Below are 19,645 nucleotides of genomic sequence, written 5' to 3'. Positions count from 1 at the left end.
GTATTTATCAGAATCGCTTCCATCGCTCGTTATCACTGCTTACTACAGTATTTACTCACTGACGCTGACTGACTATGAGTCAATATTTACCCATTTCAAAAACCGGTAAACTCCGTAAACGTGCAGCACATACTCCGATGAATATGATACTCGTAGGCCGCACATACATAATAATACCATACAGATACAGAAGTGGATTAAAAAGGAGTGGCTAGAGTACTGTGTTATTGTGGATGCAGCGAGTCAGAACACAACTTTCTACTGTAGCATAAAATTGTCTAGGACTTCTCTCTTGCACCACAGGTACTTTGATCCACTGGCATACCACGGATTGGTTCCAGCCAAAATTTATCCATTTCGCTGCTATTTTGTTTTCTTTAGCAGCGGTTCACTTTTTTTGGCAATGGAAACACATGTCTCTGTTGAAAAATTAGATACTTTCTCGTTCGATACCCACAAAAGTTATTGCTATTACCACAAAGTTATTATTTAAACATTCCAGTTGCAAAGAATTATTACTATATAATATCTGTAAACCTTAAAACAAGTAACTCACGCTTTAACACATTGAAAACTTTAGCTGTGATTGACGGCGGAGTATAATGTGCAGCTGCGTCGGATGTAACCTATATACTCGGGGCTTCGCCTTTAAATTTTCGTCGCTGACTGAGAAAATACTATATCGGTTTAAGGGAAGTGGTCCGGCACATGGCACCATATTCACGTACATGCACGAAAACTTACGCTTTCGCGCACTACCAAACACATTTTGTTCGGTTTATGACATTCGACAGCCAGAAGATTTGCATACACTGGCGAGGAAAACCGTTTGCGCGCTCAACATCCGATTCGGGAGTTATGGCTGTTAGAAAATTCCAAAAAGTTAAAATGCATTCAGGTGTACCAAAAGTCTCATTATGGATTGATCTGAATGATCTCATTCAAATTTTGCACGTAAATGCTATAACCACGAACAACGTTTTTACCCCGACCCATTGTTTTAGCATGTTTTTCAAATTTTAAAACGAATTTCAAACATATTACAATTCATTTTCAAATTTAAAAATGGATCGGCGTAAAAACGATCTTCATGGTTATGTGCGTTTACGTGCAAAATTTGAGAGATCGGTCTATAATGAGACTTTTCTTACACCTGAACGCATTTAAATTTTTTGGAATTTTGGAGCAGCCATAACTCGCGAACCGGATGTTGCGCGCACAAACGGTTTTCACGCCAGTGTATACTGTAGAAATCTTCTGGCTACAAATGTCATAAACTGGAACAAAAATGTGTTGGGGAGCGCGCGATAGCGAAAGTTCTCGTGCATGTACACGAATTAGGAACCATGTACCGGGCCACTTCCCTTAAGTAGTTAAGTAACACAAACTATAAAGCAGTCATTTCAAAAGGAAAACACTGTCAACGCACTGCCAAACGCACAACACCACAAAATTATACTTAACTGCAGATACTTGCCCGCCCAGCTTAAATTGTGGAGATAATGCCAGTGGAGATAATGAAACTGGACCAGTATAGATAATGCTAGTGAGCGGAACAGTTTACAATAATATTTCGCACACTAGCATTACCTGCACAATTTCATTACTGTACTTATTATCTGTTATTCCAATTGGAATGATACATATTCCACTGCTCCAGGGAATTTTCTTGTGCATAGCACTTCCGAATTTTAAATTAAAACATGAATGTTTAAAACGCCGCTCTAGCCCGCTGCAACGTCCAGCCGCGTTGGATTAACCGGCCGTCAGCCCAGATGTAAGCCGTTTCTTTGGCCGTTGCCAAATAATGTTTTAAGAGATTTGGTACATATGACCAAATTCGTGTAGATCCACAGTAACTTTCGCTGTTGCGCACTTGTTTTTGCATTACTTTACGTTATTTTGCAGCCAAATGGTTTGTTTAAGTAGGCGTGAAAACCGTTTTCGCGCGCAACATCCGATTGCTGGAGTTATCAGGGTAACAAAATGCAAAAAATTTGAATACGATACATCCAGGTGTACCAGAAGTCTCCTTATGGACCGATCTCCTTCAAATTTTGCACTTAAATGCACATAACGATGAAGGTAGCTAGTTTTCACACCGATCTAATATTCTGGCATGTTCTTCAAATCTTAAAATGAATTTGAATTATAAATTTTTCAGTTTAAAATTCGAAAAAAATCATTGGAAGTCTGGATTGGTGTAAGAACGATCTTAATCGTTATGTGCACTTCCTTCAAAATCTGAAGGATAACGGTCCATAAGGAGACTTTTGGTACACCTGAATGTATTCAAACTTTTTAGAATTTTGCTACCCTGATAACTCTGCAACCGGAAGTTGCGCACGCAAACGGATTTCACGCCTACATATGCAATTCTTTTGGCTACAAAATATTGTAGCCAAAACAATTGTTATGTTTTGGCTACAAAATATTGTAGCCAAAACATAACAATTGTAGCCGTGCTACAATTGTTATGTTTTCAAACACTTTTGCCGGTATAATTGCTCAGCTACGATATTTATGTACCTGTTTCAGATTGATTAGTCCATGCCAAGAATGCCAGTTTGAAAAATATATACTAAAGGGCATCCCCCGCAATATAAGCCAGTGCTAGTAACTGGAGACCATTCCATGACCCATGTACTTATGACCCAAAGCTTATACCGTAATTCGGTAATTACGGTATACCGTATATGTACCAGCTGATCAATGGAAGCCTTAAGTGAACCATCAGGTTGCGTGAAAGCGCATGTAACCGGCAAGAAGGTGCATAACGTGGACCAAGGATGTTCAATGAAGTCGCATCCACCTTCTTGCCGGTAAATGCGCGCTCTCATCCATATGGCTGCTTCTAAAGGGAATTTCTGTTGAACATTCAATACGTACAAATACCGTAAAACCCGATTTCAACGCTCCCCCGAAATTAACACCCCGTGCGGTTTTAAACGCTCCTCCGACGGGTCACGAAATAATAAAGCGCCCCCCCACCCCCCAATTGTTGCCCCGGCCCCCGGGCGCCTAATAAATTTTGGCGCGTCCGCTTTGTTAGTCCTTTGTGCTGCAATGTTAGCAAACTACCACGTATGAAGGATGGACATTAACCCAATCATCGTATTGATTATCAAGGCACATACTACACAGTACAGTGAGTACACACACCAATGCTTCGATATTTATAATATTATTGTCGTTAAAGCTGAAGTTTCAGGGCGCGTTATCCATTTGGAATATTAGACGCCCCCCTTAATAAACGCCCCTTCCGAAGCTCTCCCTCGTCAGAAATATCATATAGTTTAATAACAACTTTTGAATTAAGCTTAGATATAACAGACCATCTCTTTGTTTTATAATACTTACGAATATGAAACATTTAGATATGGATATCAGAGATCATTTTGTATTTATTTTGCAATATACCACATAACTAGTTTTGCACAAAAAAACCAACATCCGAGACATACTTTCTCATGAAAACACCAACATAATTAAGTAAAAAAATCGATTTGGATAATGCGCCAGAAGCATAAACGGAAAACTGACAAGAGCAATAGAAACTGCAAAAGAGCCAGCATGGATAGCATTAGCGACTACTAAATGCATAAGAAATTAATTATCGCCACGATGGCAAGGACAATCATGGATATCGACATCCACGCACTTCCCGGTTAATTTCGCGTCTGGCAAAGGGCCTGGAGAGCAATACTTCATCTCCCCTGCAAAACATTTAAATTTTGAACCATCAGCATGGTAAACTTACTTACAACATGATATTTTCAGATGCACAACAATTGCACTCAAGTTTTACTTGAACGCAACAGACGCTGCATTCAGATTTACTGCATTCAAGAACGGTCATCCGTTATAGAAAAGCGCTGTGTGTTAGGACTTTTAATACACTAGCAATAAAATTGTTGTGCATGTCCACATGCAGTTGTCAAACAAAAAATCTTAAATTAGGAATTATTGCTTTTGTCAACGGAGCATTTGGCCAATAAAATAAGGCGAATGGAAAAATCGACACTCTGACATAAACATTCTATATTGTTTGTATGAGCCAACTGCAATGGTCAACACAGTGCAGCAAAACGCATTAAATTCATTATTTATTATTTTTTAAAAATTTACTATTTAAAAAAAAATCAGAAAAATGGCAAAAACAAGTTATGGACACTTCATATACGCACCACCAATTACGCACTGACTGCAACTTTTGAATAAGGCATGTCGACATGCTAATAAGCGATAAAATAGACTTAAATCAACTCAAATTTTAATACGTTGAACTTGTCCGTGATGCATTTTAAAATACTTGAAGAAAACTTCTTTAGAGAAAAATGTAGTTTCTGCTCGCTTCTTAAGTTTAAGGTAACAAAAAGTACTAAAATTCCCCTTAAGTAGAAATTCGTTTTATCGTTTTGTAGCTAAAAATAGCGCTCTACTACACAATCGGATTACCTTTTGCTTTACTGCATGTCTTCATGCACATTTGTCCATCGAACAGCGCCTCCTAAGGATCTAGAAATAAAAACGCACACAATAATTCAACAAGTGCTATCTTTATGACGTTTAAACTGTAAACTGTTCGATAAGCTCTTACCTTCGTACTGGTCCAAAATTGCTGTGGGTCCTCGCATCACTGCAGACTGCGTCGAATGTTGCACTTTTTCTCAAAAGCATGCCGTGCGTGACAGTGCCACGCATAAATATCAACACTAGCAGTGTTTTTTTAAATGTTTTAAATAAAATTTGGCTATCGAGAGCCATAAAACAAAAAAACTTTAAAGATTCAAAAAAATAGCAGAAACCATTTCAAAAGCACAGTTATAAAAAAGTCGAGAATTGCCGTTACCAAAACTGGCTGTCAAAATCAGCTTGGGCGCAACGGCGCTGAACGTGGACTTGCGGTGAGCACTGAACTGCTATACAGCTAATCAGAAGCAGCATGAAAGTAGCCTATAGTGAGCGTAGTCGGCAGCAAAGGTAATGCAGCCACCGCGCGGGCAGCGTCAGGTATTACTCAAAATTTTGTCGTTGATGTTTTGCCTCCAACTAAGTAAATTGGAGCAGTTTGTTTTGTTTCGAAAACTTTTGTTTCCTTTTTGCGATTTTTTCCTTTTCGTTTTCGCGACTTTGCTTTTGAGGATAATTATTGTCGGTCGACCGATCATGTGCCTGCACAGAAACTATGCCTTTGATAACAAGGTTCTGCAGAAAAGCTTTGATGCTCTATAACGGCGACACGTGGATCAAAATCGCTTTTTAGATTACGTGGCGAGGCGATCAATGTCGGCCGGCCGACAAAGCTTTCGCTTTAGATGCAATATCTTACATTGTTATTCGCAATAAATCAGAACCGCGACGGCGTCGGGACTGTTGGCAATTAACAGGGGGCACTACGAATTGATTCATAGTGGTGGATTTTGGAATTTGGCTGGTTTATTTTTTTACTTTTCTGGAATTGTTTCTTGCTGAGCGAGATATTGTTTACGTGTCGGTCGACCGACAAAGCTTTTGTTCTTCTTGTATTACGTTTGCTTCTGTTTAACGTTTTGGTTAAACTGTTGCGAAGACGCGGATACGAGTTTCGAATAAGTTTTGTAACTTCGATACGTTTTCATATTGATATAAATTATTACATAAGATCTGCTGCCAAAATCATGCCGTCGGCACATTTTATGATAAACGGCTTAACATTTGAGGTATGTTGATACAGTTTATAACAAACTTTTTGACGAGGGTCTCGAAAACCCAGACCCAGCGCGTTTAATTCCGGTTTTATCGTATTTCTAGAATCGCTGCGGAGTTTGCATACACATACTATAGTAATTGTTATGCATTTGATTGTGAACACACATTTTATTATTCCATTTGCGGCGCATGTACAGTATTTCCTTGCATGTACAGTATTTTATTATTCCATTTGTGGCGCATCTACGGTATTTTTTTTTATTGTAATTACGTTGATTACTATTTCACATAATTATCTTTATGTAATGGTTTTTTAACTCCATTTTATATTTTCCTAAAATTTTCGTTGGTTGTATATTGTTTTTATTGTTATTTTTCTGTTATTCATTCGGACTTTTTACGGTTGCGCTATAACTCGTAATGAAAACGGTTCATTTCGTATGTATCCATGGAGAATTTCGCTTTCGCGCGTTCTCAGACATTTGTTAGCTTTATGTTATATACTTGTATAATACAGTGAAACTTCTCTACAACATACACCCTCCGTTCCAGGCTTTCTGAATGTTACAGAGGGGTGTATGTTATATAGAAGCACTGCCCCCAGGGGCACTGCCCTCAAGGGCTTAGGGGCAGAGCGGCCGGAGGGTGTTACTCAACCAAAACATTAACAAAATATCGGGGTATGGACATTATTCGGTATAAATGTTGGTTTTGCTGCCCTTTTGTATGCATGGAGTTGGAAGATCCGGTACTAAACACATTAAAAACAGAAGCCGGAACTTTCTTTTAGAGACACCGAAATGGTTTTTCACCAGCCTAGCCAACCGTATGTTACGCAGGGGTTGAATAAGTAAGCCGGTAAAACTGTTACCGGTTCCATAAAAGGTGTATGTTATAGCTGTAAGCCGAAAGGGGGTGAATGTTATACAGAGAACTGCCCCTGTGTTATAGTATACCGGACAGTTTGGTTCTCAGCCTCATGCATGCAGTAAAGTGGTGAATGATATAGGAAGGTGATTGTTAAGAGGAGTTTCACTGTATCCCAAAACGTGTTATACAGATGTGTAACCTGCGGTTGCTGAATCACGGCGGTTGAAAATGCATCCAAAGCATTGTCGGGCATCACAAAATTTAATTAAGTCACGGTATAAATCCTCTTTGAACCACGTAGTAAACTGTGAAAGCCACATGACTACAAAGTCGAACCTAACCCTTATAAGCCATCTCATTTTCAGATTAATACAGTACATCCACAAATCTGAGCTCCGGTTTACGGTGACAGCAGCCACCTGGATCGATTAAATCGTGTTCATAAGATTGGGAACAGGAAGAACTAGGAGGCGAAATGCTTAAAAAATTGTATGCCCAACTGGAAAGCCGTTTGGCACCGGAATTCAGGTGTTGAACGGCTTTCGGTGTCCAGCGGTTGTCCGGTTGGGTACTTTGAAGACCAGACGGAGCAAAGGCTAAACTTTTGCTAGAACAATCTCCATTTTTAAGATAAGTACTTCGACAGTAATGAACAATTGGTCACGTTTTCTTTTCATTTAAGCAACATTTGATCACTTTCCTGTTCCGGTAACCAAGTCAACAGACAGTACAGTACAAACAGTAGTACAAATATGACAAAAATTCCTGTACTCCTGTACAGACAGGAGTACAATATGACAAAAAATTGCAACAACCGCGCTACAACTGCTGTATTTTCAAACACTTTTGCCGGTAAGAGCGCTCAGCTACGCGATATTTGCCTGTTTCCGATTCATTAGCCCATTTCCAAGAATGCCGGTTCAAAAAATCTGTAGCAAGGTTACCCGTAATATAAACCCATGCCAGTAACTAGAGCCCTTTCCATACGACGTTCTAAATGCCGGTACTTATGACCCCGAGGTTTTACCGTAATTTGATAATTACGGTATACCAATCGATCAGCGGAAGCCTCGTGACCATCGGGTTGCGTGATAGTGTGTGCGACAGGAAGGCGAATGAGTGGATCGAGGATGTTCAATGAAGCCACATCCACTTTCCTGCCGGTTATAAGCGCGCTCTCATCCATATGGCTTTTTCTGAAGGGAATTGTGGCTGCACTTAACACATTGCAGTTTCACTGTAATCCCTGCGCAGTTTGCGTACACATATTGTACTCGCAATCATTCTTATGCATTTGTTTAAACACATATTTTATTAGTCCATCTGCGGCGCATGTATTCTCTTTTTTTATTATTACAGTTAACTGGGTTACTACTTCACATTTCTTTTGCGTAATGGTTTTTTAACTCCATTTGATATTTTCCAAAATTCATTGTTTGTATTTTAAATATATTTTCATTATTATTTTTCTGTTATTCAATCGAATTTTTTTTTGCAGTTGCGCTAATAACTCTTAAGGAAAATAATTCGTTTCGTATACATCCATGGAGAATTTCGCTTTCGCGCGTTCTCAGGCATTTTTTAGCTTTATGGCTTATACCAGAGTGCTTTGTGCGCATGTGTGCGTAACATCCAATTGTCATAAAACGGCGATTGAAAATATTCCCAAAGCACAGTCGGACACCAAAAATTAGGTCACGGTAGTAACCTTATTTGACCTTCTTGAAGCTGCTATTGACTGGAATTAAGCCATATAGCTACAAAGTCGAATCTGAACCGAAATGAGACTTACGACATTTTTTCCGAATTTAAAATAAATTTCAGAATTTTAAAATCTACTTTGGAATTTGTGTGAAATATTTTTGACAAAGACTTTAATTTTAAAATCATCCTCGTAATTACTGCATCTGCGCGTTTCCGCAAAGTTTTAGGATGACAGGATTTAACTGGCTGTTTGGGCACAACAAAGCGCTCAATCACTTTGAAATTTCAATTTGCCGTAATAGTTATATTATCAGAAAATGAACGTATCGCTGCAAATTGTTTGCAAGAAGCTTTTTCTCACAGATCGCCGGTTCGGTTAAATTTACGCGGTGTGACCTTAACTTCACATCCAGACGTTTCGCAGTTGGAAAGCAAGGCAATCGCAGTCAATCGATATACAAACGCATCCAATCGATAAACATAAAGGGTTATTGCATCGGAGGCAATAACCCTATTATATAATTCGTTGAAGCGCTCGTGAGGTTTGCGCGCCGGGGCTGACAGCAGAATTACCTATCTCGTTTTCAGATCACTATATCGGTATATCCACACATCCGGGCGCCGACTTCCGGTGACAGCAGCCCGGATTGATTTAATCAGGCATAATATATGCGCCAGTGAACCGAGCACAACCTTAATATGTATTGTACAAGCCTGTCGACAAATTAGTATGTAAAGGTACAGATACATCGATTTTAACGTGAAGTTGGCGCTTGATTGGTGGCCACTGTACTGCGCTTATCGCAATGCCTAACTGCGCTACGCAGTTAGATTTTCCCTTACTGCACCGACCGTTTTTAAGACCCTCCTTCCGCCAAGCAATTACAATTATTCCCATTCACATATCTGGCGTACGCCATGTCACTAGCCAGCCAAATGCATGTTACGTATTTAAGCAATGCGGCGTAACGCCGTAGTATGGATTTAAGAGTAACCCTTCAATTTGTGATGTTCGCTGTAATTGCGAATACTCAATTTGTCAACAGGCTTGAATGTATATAGGTAATTGGGTTATCGATCCCTTTTTGAGCCCCTTTCCAGTCATGCGTTCACTCCCAATAACGTGTACTCCAAACGCTGCAACAGAAACATATAATAAACTTCAAAATATGGTGTTAACGCATACCCACCCACTTGTATAGCGCTATCGCCGGTGGGTAGGTTGAAGTCTGCAAAATTTTTCCCTAATAAACGCCGTAGTTAAAAAGCAAAGAAATTTATATTTGCCAACTGACACCGATTTTAGAAGTACTAACTACTAACGTTCGCTGTTGCCTTTAATGTACTCGTGCCTGCTCCGTGCAAGGACAATAAACTCCATTATTATTATTATTACAAATTACATATTAATATGTTGAGGGAAACGCTATATTGTCATATAACATTAATATTATTTCCATGTCTCCAGTTTTTTTTGCAGCCAGTGTTGACGGTGAGCATTGCAATCATCCTACGCTGGTAGAAAATTAAAACTACATACAGTATACGGTATTCGCCCCAGATTTTAAAAAAGGGCTGAAATACTCGTATTATAACTTGTCTATAAACTAGCATGTGCGAACTGCGAAGGCGAACGGATTTTTCTTACGACTTTTTTTAGCAGAATGAATAAACACATAACTATCTGACAAGTCGCCCGGTAAGGTCCGTTTCCATTCAGTACCACTTTTGTAGTGTTGCGGTTTTGACTTTTCGTTACTTATCTTATCTCACGACCCAACGGTCGGACTTCTCGTAAAATTTTGGTTTTGGAAAAAGCGGCGCAAATACGAAAACCATTTTTTAATAATTATACAAGAAGTCCGTTTCATCTGGAGGTCGCACGAAAACGATACGAAAACTCACGAAAAGTCAAAACGGCAACACTACATACACTTTTGAGATCTTATAACCTTCAAGCGGCAAATGTACAGTTTATTCTGGAAAGAAAACGCCGTGCGAAAGTTGGGTAATTCTTCAAAGTTAAGGAGCTTAAAAACGGGATCAGGGTACATTCTTGAATAACGAAGATCAGAGTTGCAAACGTGCCGGTATACTAATACCTTCTTTCAACATACTTACCGGCATCATTCTGCTGCATTTCCAGCGGAAATGCGCCACTTCCTGCTGTCCTTCAGCGTCTGGGTGGGCCTGCTCTTCCTGGCCACGGGGGTCACCGGGCTCCGGCTGCGCAAATCGCACTTCCTCCACCTCCCCGCTCTCAGTCAGGACAGCAAGCAGAACCACTGGCGCCCCGCACTCCCCACCGCCTACATCGTCCTCATTTGTTCTCAGCGCCCTGGGCGCCGGTGCCCTCTTTGCCCTCAACATCATCCACCTCCTGCGGCTGGGCCAACGTCCCTTCTTATACTTATACACCCCACAATTCATCATGCGCCACGCCGACATCTGCCTGTACCAGCCCCTCACCGATTTCTTCATCGCCGTGGGCGTGGTCCAGCTGGTGGTCAGCACCATCGCCGCCAGCCTGACCGCGAGCATCCGCTTCCGGTACGGGAAGTACGGACTGATTTTAGATGAGGCGAACAATTTACAGTGTACTCGTGGTAGTCACGTTAAAAAATTCTTGATTCGACCAAAAAGACGGCTGAATGCCTCCAGTCTAAAATTAATACTGTAATTACTGCGAAAGATTAAATTTTACTCCGTAAACATGAGTATTGTATGTCAAGTCTCAGCTTCATTACGGGCTGGTATTCGCGGACGTATTCGCAGACGGGTAACTTGGGTACCTGTTTAATATTACAGTACTCGAACAGCACACATCCTTTGCTTAATGTTCGAAAGCTGAAGTATCAGTGCCGGAGTGCCCTATGCTAAATAAATTTATTGATCATGAGATATCCCTCATTTAGTGTATGTAAAAAATTTAAAACAATGTGATTCGGAAACTTTTTTCGCATTTTCCCATCTACATAGATGAAATCCAATGATATATACGAGTAGAAGAGATGTTAAAGATTGGTATAGTATAGTTGCTATAAAAAATAGCGGAAACACGAAGGCCACACCCCCTTTTGTGTATAAGGGATTTGAAAAAACGAAAAAGTGTTTTTATAAAAAAATGTGAAAACCCTCGTGACAACAGGCAAGCAATTGTCAGAATTAAACAAAACCTAAATTCGATTTCTGTCCTTTGAATTATTAAAAGATTACGAGTACATTACAGCTAAAAATTAAATATTTGATGCTTGTACGGTAAATCTTTTAATTATCGTAGCACACAGGTTGCACAGTACTATAACTATAACAATTATTATATAATTTAACACACAGCCGCACTTTGCGGTTGCGTTAACCGACTTGTATCGTAAACGGCTTGGTTAATGCATAATATACAGAAATGCTTGCCGCGCAAGTTGGGCAAGTTACAAAATTGCTCATTCTTACCATTGAAGTCTACAATATTTTTATTTATTTATTTTGAAAGTTTTATACGAAGTTTACGAAAGCTGTAACAACCAATCCTAGAAATCCGAAATATAGTAAATCGGAAACCAGTTCCCAGGAAAATAGTTGCCTCGAAGCTACTTTCGAGCCCCTGCCGGTAACTGGAGCCCCCGCTCCATGAGACGTACGTTATAAATTAATATTGTATGACCCAGGGCTTATGCCGTAATTCAATAATTACGGTTTACCAGTCGATTAGTGTAAGTGTGTTTAGTGTGAACACAAGAACACAATCGGTTGCGTAATAGAGTGTGTAACCGGCAGGAAGGTGGGTGGATGGATGATGCAGGTTCAGTGAACTCGCATCTACCTTAAAATGCAATAAGCTGTTATAAAGATTATTAACAGTATTTAAAGCACACTTTAAATTTCGATGCCTGTACCCGTGTAGAATCTGGCAAAACGAATTCCAGCAGTCGTACTACGGTTGTTGTATTTTCGAGCATTTTTCCCGATGAAAGTGCTCAGCTACGATTTTTATGTGCCTCAGATTTATTAGGCCATGCCAAGATGCTAGTTCGAGAAAGACGTAGAAGCACCCCCCGCAATATGAGTTCCGGCCAGTAACTGGAGCCCCTCCATAAGGCGCTGTAGTAAATATTTATGACCCAGGGCTCTGCCGTAATTCAGTAATTACGGTATTAAATTTTATCAATGGAAGCGTTAAGATTATCGAGTTGCGTAATAGAGCTTGTAGCCGGTAGGAGCATGGGGGGGTGGATGATGCCTGTCCAATGAACTCGCAGCCACCTTCCTGCCGGTATATGAAGTCCATTGTATTTTCCACATGGGTACTGAAACACTGCCTGAATATTGTATTAGTAAGCTGATGGACCTTTTACGTAACGTGACAGATTTTATACGTTACATACAACCTTCTTCAAGCAACGATCTCCGTGATCAAGGAATGATTTAATTGAAAATCTGTTGGCCGCTATCTGTTCGCTGTCATTCTGTGCGCTGCCTACTCCACGCCCTGTATTCGGAAATAGTGCTAAGCTGCTAATGACTGTTAACTGCCACATATGTCCCTTTAGAAAGCCGGTGTCGCTTTGTCTGCTAGTGGTGGCTTTAATTTCCATACTTGGAGTGGGGCTGCTAGAAGACGAAACTCCAGCAGAGGAATCAAAATGCACCGACATTTTTAAGAACAAACTGTTTCTGGATTGTATTCCATTCCTAAGGTACGTCGAGGTGACAAACACAAATTATTAAAAACTACAGAGTATAGTGCAGTCTACATCGGAAGTGGCTCAAGCCTTATCAAACCTATTTTAGCTTTTCACTGTTACATCGATCGCTGACCTGTATTTCATTCAGGTTGCTGTTGCCGCAATGCATCGCGTCACTGCATGCACCGTGGGTTGGCATGCCTGCCGCGGCGCCATGTAGCTATTTATTTTTTAACTAACTAAAATGATGCAATTGGCTGATAGATAGTAAATCAATACTTCTGGCGCATTACTGAAACCTTTTAAACTTGACCGGTGATATTACTTTTATTTATTATTATTTATTAAACAGGTCAGGTACACCATTATAATAATTACGAATATTATTACAAACTTCATTGAACACTCTACCATGCCGTGGTAAAGAGTTTCTTCACATTTGATTAATCGAGAGGCACGGTGCATCCTCAAGCCCCGATTAAGCATTTCAAAAATAAGATGTGCATAAAAATAATTGTGCGGCACTTCCAGATTTTGCAGAAAGTCATGCTAAGGTATTGATTGACCTCTTAAAACTTTTTGGTTTTTTTAACATTTTTCCTTTTTTTTGATAATCTGAGTGCGATGCAGTTGGCTGTGCGCCCGGTAACCGGGCGCGAAGTACATTGGCGATAGGGACGGATATTGGGCGCACAGCAAACTACCCGATTCTGGTAACGCGCGTCGTATCGTGCTGGATTTCTCTTGAAGAACATTAATACAGTCCAATATATTTACTGTAAATTATCTTTGTTTGCAGAACGCAAACATTCTTTACTCGTTTTCACAAAAACAGAACTGCCAGTGGTGAAGAAAAGGATATACGGCAGCTTCAAATGTTGAGCTTCACCGTTGACGGTGTTGCAGTTGGCTCATCCGGTTGCGCCAAAAACTGAAAACTAATGAAATAATCTGCCTAAATTCAGAATAACATTACGTTTGCAACAGGCCAACAGCAAATATCTAGAGTCGACAACAAGCAAATGCCTAGATTAGACAACAAGCGAGCAAACTAACAAGCGCTGAAGTTATCTTTACATCGAGTGTTACTACCACTATGCATAACTGTCGGTTTCTGTATCTATCACAAAACTAATAACATGTGCTGTTGGAGTTGGAATTTGAATAAGATGGGGACGCCGTTGCCGGCTAAATTTAGAGTACATAGTTTTTGTAGCAGTTGTACGATCGCGACAAGTTATCGGTCGGAAACGTTTCCGGCTAATTTCTTTCAATTTGAAGTAGATTTCAAAATTTTTGATGTCCATCTCAGAATTTCAAAAATATGATGTGAACATGGGTTGGTTGGCTGTTTTAAAATGAATTCTTTCCAGGGCTCTGGAGCCTGGACTGCCAAAAAAAGTGGCCGTCTTACCGGCGATGGCGAAGATGCTCCAAAACACAACTCAAATTCAGTGTCACAGTCCAAGCACTGCCATGGCGACTTGCTCTTTTGGAACCTGCTTGGTCTCTACTGGGGAGTCTTCCCCTTACTTTTTGGTACCCATAAGTTATGGGTAACTATTTTAGGTAAAATACTGATGCCTTTTTTAATCAGATTTTGTATGCAGTTCTGGCTAAATGTGTGTGGAACCAGTACGTCAGCGACGATTATACGGATATAGAAAGAAGAATCTGGGGAAAGGGGAAATGCTGGACTTTAATAATCGGGGTGGCATACGTGGCTATCTTGATTATTTATTCATCGATTTACTACTTCCTGGAATGTCACTGAAAGATATGCTACGTCATTCCGGAATTGCGGATTTCTCTACTGTTTCAGTGTTTTCTAGCAGAATTCAAAAACTAATTTTATTTATGCGTTCTTATGTACAAGTATTAAGTTTCTTAATTTTGGAATACAAGTTTCAGCTTCGAAGCGTTCCGGTGATTTTGAAATGTTGTGGCCATGAAATCTTGCGGTTACGAAAGCACGGGTTGTGAAGTGTTACGCCTTGAAATGCCACGTCATGAAATGTCCGGCTGTGAAATGTTATACAATCGTTTTAATCACCACACGGTAATAGTCCGTTACAGTCGTCGATTCTTTTGCGAATTGCAGGATTGTGGGCGGTTGCAGATTGTTTGCAGGAGTGAGTGATTGGCTGCACGCACAATGCCGCTCGTCATACATTCGTTCAATCAGACTAGCAAACAATCACAAAATTTCGTGATTCTTTGTAACAATCTGAGCAAGGTCCAGGTGCTGCTCTTAAAAGTTGAATGTGACCGCCCAGTGCCCTGTGACTTGAATGTGACCTATAGCACAGGGGGATCCTCTTTATAGCATTCACCTTATGAGCGTGGACCTGATGAAGGTTCACGCGTAGGAACAGAATTGACGGAATTCTGCCTACCAAAAAGACTAGCAATGCTATAAATACGCCTACGCTACAGAAAGCGAGAAACGGCGTGATTGCTAGAAATTTATAACCAGACTAAATTCGATAGAATTTCCTCGTGGACAACTCCGCATTGCTGACTGCAGCAAGCGTGAAAAGTGCGCACGTAGCCGCCACATGATGCGGGTGCGCGCAGAACACTATGCTTTCGCCACGCGTAGGCGGGCGTGCAACAAAACACAACAGACTGCCAAAGCGAGGGTGTACGCATGTACGCCTGCGCTCACATGCCTCTGGGAGGGAGGCTGAGCTCCGTCGAAGCATAATCCACGTCCAATTCCTTGGGATCCTTGACGGCTCGTCTGTGCGCATAATAAAACATCGAGATTTTATCTCCTTTTAACATCACAAATTCCAATTACATGTGTGAATAAAGAGATCTCGAAACAAAAGTAAAACAGTACAAAATATCAACAGAATTCATAATCAAAACGACTAGGATCCTCCGACTCGTAAAGGTCACTGGGTCCTGTCAACCGTAATCCGCTTTGATCCATTCCGCTCTTTTGAGCAATCTTTTTAATCACAAATGAGATCCGCTTGTAGGAATAGGTGCGTATCAAGTACGACTTTTGAATACTGATGCTTCATCTTTGGATTAGTTGCGTATCAAAGTACGACTTTGGAATACTGATGCTTCATCTTTGGATTAGTTGCGTATCAAAGTACGACTTCTGTCAAAATGAGATTCTTCCTCTTGGACATGGAGGGACGTCTTGAAAGACAAGCTTAATGCTTCCTCCCTGGTAAGGTCATTCTCTTTTTCTTGATGACTCTCTTGAGCAGTGAAGTTCTCAAAGGTCATCCTTTCTCGTCTGATGTGCGACTCAATTGGGAGGTGACGAACCCAAAAGGTCATCCATTTCTGTCATAAGTTCCATATTAAAGGTCATGGAGGGACTTAGCCGATTTTTGGCTTTCAAGCAATTCTGCTTGCCTCCCTGATAAAGGTCATCCATCTTTTCAACCATTTTCTTCTGTCGCACATCCTTTCCTTTCTTTTAGCGCTAATTGACGCGCACTTTCCTTCTTTTCCTCACCAGGTTCGAGGGCCGGTTAACGCCGTAACTCCTCTTCTTCTGAGGCCGGTTATCGCCGTAACCTCAACATCTGAAAGTTTTACCCTATTTTCTTGAACTCTTTCTCTTTTCACCCTTGTGGCTTCTGACATTCCTTAAGAGTGTGCCGACTAAGTAGGCCGCAACTACACTCTAGAAGTGACGTTTAAATGTAATGAGGAAGGCCGGTTAACGCCGTTACTCTTCCTGCTTCGAGGGCCGGATGACCTCCGTAACTCCCCATACTGCAGATCACCTTGATCCCCTGCAACAAAATTCTGAAAACAACAAAACACGAACGGTATGACAGTTCAAAAAGTTACGTCTCCTTCGCCCTAATACTATACCTTCACTACCATTCTCGTGCTGCCGACTGGTGGCCGTAACTAGCACATCAGCGATGCCCTAAAGGTCATCACTGATCATTTGAACCATTGTCGCGGTTCCGATCGAAACGTCTTTGTTTTTCGTTCTGATCAGACGTTCGATCCCGAGGTTCCTTTTCCCTCTCAGGCAGCTCGTCTCCTTCGCTCCGGCTGCTAGCACCACTGTGCCGATTTCGGTCACGTCTGCGCTGAATACGGATCAGATGATCTCGAGCGTCGACCATTCGCGCTTTTAATCCTTCATCGTATGGATTATCCCGTGACCTTTTGCACAATTCGACATAGTCCAAATGCAGCTGTTGGTTTCTTCGTCCTCTTCGTTTCATTTCATTTTCCTGCGGCTGTCTCGCAAGCTCTGGACGGTAGCTGCTTCTATTTACACTGATTTCTTGGATGAAATCATAGACGAAGTCGGATGGCTGGATGAATCTCGTACCCATCGTGATTCTGATTCTTTCCGCACATCGGTGGGCATGCATTTTCGCTTGACGTCTCAGACTTTCGTCGAAATTCATTGCTCTCTGGACGTCCTTCAGCTGCCTCTTGGCCGTTTCCGAGGAGTTAAAGTTCTTAACAGGCATTCCCAGCTTTATAACTTGCGCGGTCAGTGCTGGCGGTATCTCTATACCTCTTTGAGCGCTCTTTCGCAGCTGGTGATGCGATTCATAATGGCCGAGCCTTGCTGCAAAATCTTCTGAATCGTGGCGCGGTGATCAGGCGGAGAATCTGGTTTGACCAACAATCCTAACGCAGCCCTTCCTGCGAGGAGTCTCAACGCCGGATTTACATGGCGTAACACAAATTGTGCCACGTGCAGACGTCTTTCCTTGATGTCTCTATACTGGAACTGTGTCATTCCTGTTGGATCCGGTGTGTCCAACGGTGTTTCCAAGAGACTCAGGTCGATCAAACTGACAAGGCCGCATTCTCTCGTCGGGAAGTAATGAAGATTCGCCGATTCTTGCGTAATGATCAGGTCTTCCCATTGGCCATACTCGTACTCTTTCGCGTATCCCGAGTCGTTGATGACCTGGCGCAAGTTCATGAGAAGCCAATAAACTTTGTCGAATTCATCCTTATTATCTGGCGCGATGCCCACCGAACGGCAGATCTCGTTCGTTTGCTCCATGATGTCGTTCATTTCATATACCAGCTCGATGGTTTGGAGGAATGTCTCCTCGGAGCGGTGACCTTTGATTGACCTTTCTGGTCGCCCTTCTCTGAATCTGATTCTGGCGGTGCATTACTCGCCATCTCCGCGCTTGTAAGCTGATGCTCAAGATCGAAGATGATGTTTCGTCTTGACGGTCGCATATCCTCGTCTCCGTGAACTTCAATGACATTCGAGGATGACGGGCTGCATTCCATGACCTCGTCCAATTGCTTTTCCGGTTGTTTCTCGGCTGACTTGAACGTTGAACAAACAGAATGGACTACTGACTGCATTCTGCGCGGGCTCTTAGGCGTGCGGTGGCTTTCTGAGCTGGATGACCTTTTGCTGTTGTAGGATTTGTCTCCAAACTCATAATCAGCCATGTTCAGGTTATCCTGGACCCACTCTTGATCATATGGCCCCTTTGAGGATGTTGATTTACTCGAGCCTTCACTTCTTCCTTCTCGATTCTGTAAATCGCGATTTTGCGTTTCCTTAGCAGCCCGTTCCTTCTCCTGCTGCCTATTACAGGTTTCGTTGATTTTCCTGTATTCCTCCGCCAAGCGCTTTTCTTCCGCTTCTTCTTGGCGGCGCTTTTCTCTTTGTTCTTTTTCACGTCGGATACGTTCTTCATCCCTTCTCTTTTGCTCCGACGTACGCGTATCTCTCGCGTATCCACTGTATCGGTCGTTATGATGTCTGTCCCATGACCTTTCTCGGGAGCGGTCTGACGACCTTTCATAGCCGCGGTTGCGATCATCTCTTTGAGGTGATTTTGGGCGTTTGAACTCCTCTTTCTTGAAGTTCCGAAGGGCCTCAACCACATCTTTCTCCCGTTTTCGGAAATTTCTCATCCTGTCGATTCGTTCTTCGATCGCAATTTTGATAACCTGGGACGGTCTATTTCCTTTCGTCAGGTTGACCTTTTCATCCAGGAAGATTTTGTATTCCTCTTTCGATACCGCGAGAGGATCTTGCAAGATGATGTCAATCTGCTGTATCAGCGACTGTCTGATTACAGCTGCTTCTCCTTCATCTTGTTTCTTCAATATCGCGAATGGGGTAGGTGCGTGACCTTTAGCTGCTTCGGCTAAACCCTTCTCTGCCGCAGCTTTTTCCTTTTCTTCTAGCCGCTTTCGCTCTGCCTCGCGCTTTTCCTGTACCATTCTCATCGTGTCTTCTTCAAACTTCTTTCTGAACGCATCCGCTTCTGGTGTTTTCGGAGGTTCAAGGGTGATATCCCAACCCGGTCTACGTCCGACCCACATTCTGTACTTATCTTCCAAAATCATCCGGTCTTCTGGTGACAGTTTCATCCATGTGTCTCCCGTAACCAAATGCCGGAACACATCGAGGTTACCCCCCTTCTCGCCTCTTCTGGTACCACCACTGCTTGGTTCGGTACTGCCACCACGCAAGTCCAGCATGGGAAACGTTCGTTCGATAGGATGTTGTTTCGTTTACAGTCCGGGCAGTCCTCGTTGTAATTCGTCAAAGGGTCTCCCGTGACCTTTTTTACAGCTGGTCGCTGTCCCTTTTTTCGCCGCGTTCTGGTTGGATTGGCTCCGTTCAGTCATTTTGATGTCTCAGCCTGCAATCTCAAACATTATAATGCTATGACCTTTACGTTACCCTTCTCAACGCCTATTTTTACGCCTAT

The 19,645-nt window shown here is 41.8% G+C and overlaps 2 protein-coding genes and 1 long non-coding RNA gene across 5 annotated transcripts; 1 reads left to right on the top strand and 2 right to left on the bottom strand.

Moving 5' to 3' along the window:
• Nucleotides 1-1,604: 1,604 nt before the first annotated feature.
• Nucleotides 1,605-14,901, top strand: LOC129599648 (uncharacterized). 3 transcript variants are annotated; one of them, XM_055497943.1, is made up of 4 exons: nucleotides 1,605-1,777; nucleotides 10,412-10,815; nucleotides 14,321-14,486; nucleotides 14,558-14,901. In XM_055497943.1, the coding sequence occupies exons 2-4, from the start codon at nucleotides 10,697-10,699 to the stop codon at nucleotides 14,609-14,611; spliced, it is 339 nt and encodes a 112-aa protein (XP_055353918.1). In that variant the 5' UTR covers nucleotides 1,605-1,777; nucleotides 10,412-10,696; the 3' UTR covers nucleotides 14,612-14,901. The 3 variants fall into 3 exon arrangements, with proteins under 3 accessions (XP_055353918.1, XP_055353919.1, XP_055353917.1); XM_055497944.1 differs by having other exon boundaries at nucleotides 14,321-14,503; XM_055497942.1 differs by lacking the exon at nucleotides 1,605-1,777 and adding an exon at nucleotides 3,027-3,148 and having other exon boundaries at nucleotides 14,321-14,503.
• LOC129599649 (uncharacterized) lies at nucleotides 3,521-4,759 on the bottom strand. Its single transcript, XR_008691943.1, has 3 exons — nucleotides 4,601-4,759; nucleotides 4,459-4,518; nucleotides 3,521-3,716 (listed from the first exon to the last, which is right to left on the bottom strand). It is a non-coding gene; the product is annotated as an uncharacterized LOC129599649 (long non-coding RNA).
• Nucleotides 14,902-17,969: 3,068 nt separating the features above from the next.
• On the bottom strand, nucleotides 17,970-19,151 carry LOC129599650 (uncharacterized). Its single transcript, XM_055497946.1, has one exon. It carries the CDS (start codon nucleotides 19,149-19,151, stop codon nucleotides 17,970-17,972), a length of 1,182 nt encoding a protein of 393 aa, XP_055353921.1.
• Between the last annotated feature and the right edge of the window lie 494 nt (nucleotides 19,152-19,645).

Source organism: Paramacrobiotus metropolitanus, unplaced genomic scaffold, assembly GCF_019649055.1.
Source record: "Paramacrobiotus metropolitanus isolate TYO unplaced genomic scaffold, Prichtersi_v1.0 Parri_scaffold0000151, whole genome shotgun sequence".
Classification (NCBI taxonomy): Eukaryota; Metazoa; Tardigrada; class Eutardigrada; order Parachela; family Macrobiotidae; genus Paramacrobiotus; species Paramacrobiotus metropolitanus.
This window is presented reverse-complemented; position numbering and strand designations above follow the sequence as displayed.

Excerpts from the sequence above, each read along its gene's own strand:
- LOC129599648 (XM_055497942.1), top strand. The coding sequence starts at position 3,094 with ATGGACATTAACCCAATCATCGTATTGATTATCAAGGCACATACTACA. Across the intron at positions 3,149-10,411 it reads GGCACATACTACACAGTACA|CGGAAATGCGCCACTTCCTG; the intron begins GTGAGTACACAC and ends CTGCATTTCCAG. Across the intron at positions 10,816-14,320 it reads ACCGCGAGCATCCGCTTCCG|GGCTCTGGAGCCTGGACTGC; the intron begins GTACGGGAAGTA and ends AATTCTTTCCAG.
- LOC129599650 (XM_055497946.1), bottom strand. The coding sequence starts at position 19,151 with ATGGTACAGGAAAAGCGCGAGGCAGAGCGAAAGCGGCTAGAAGAAAAG.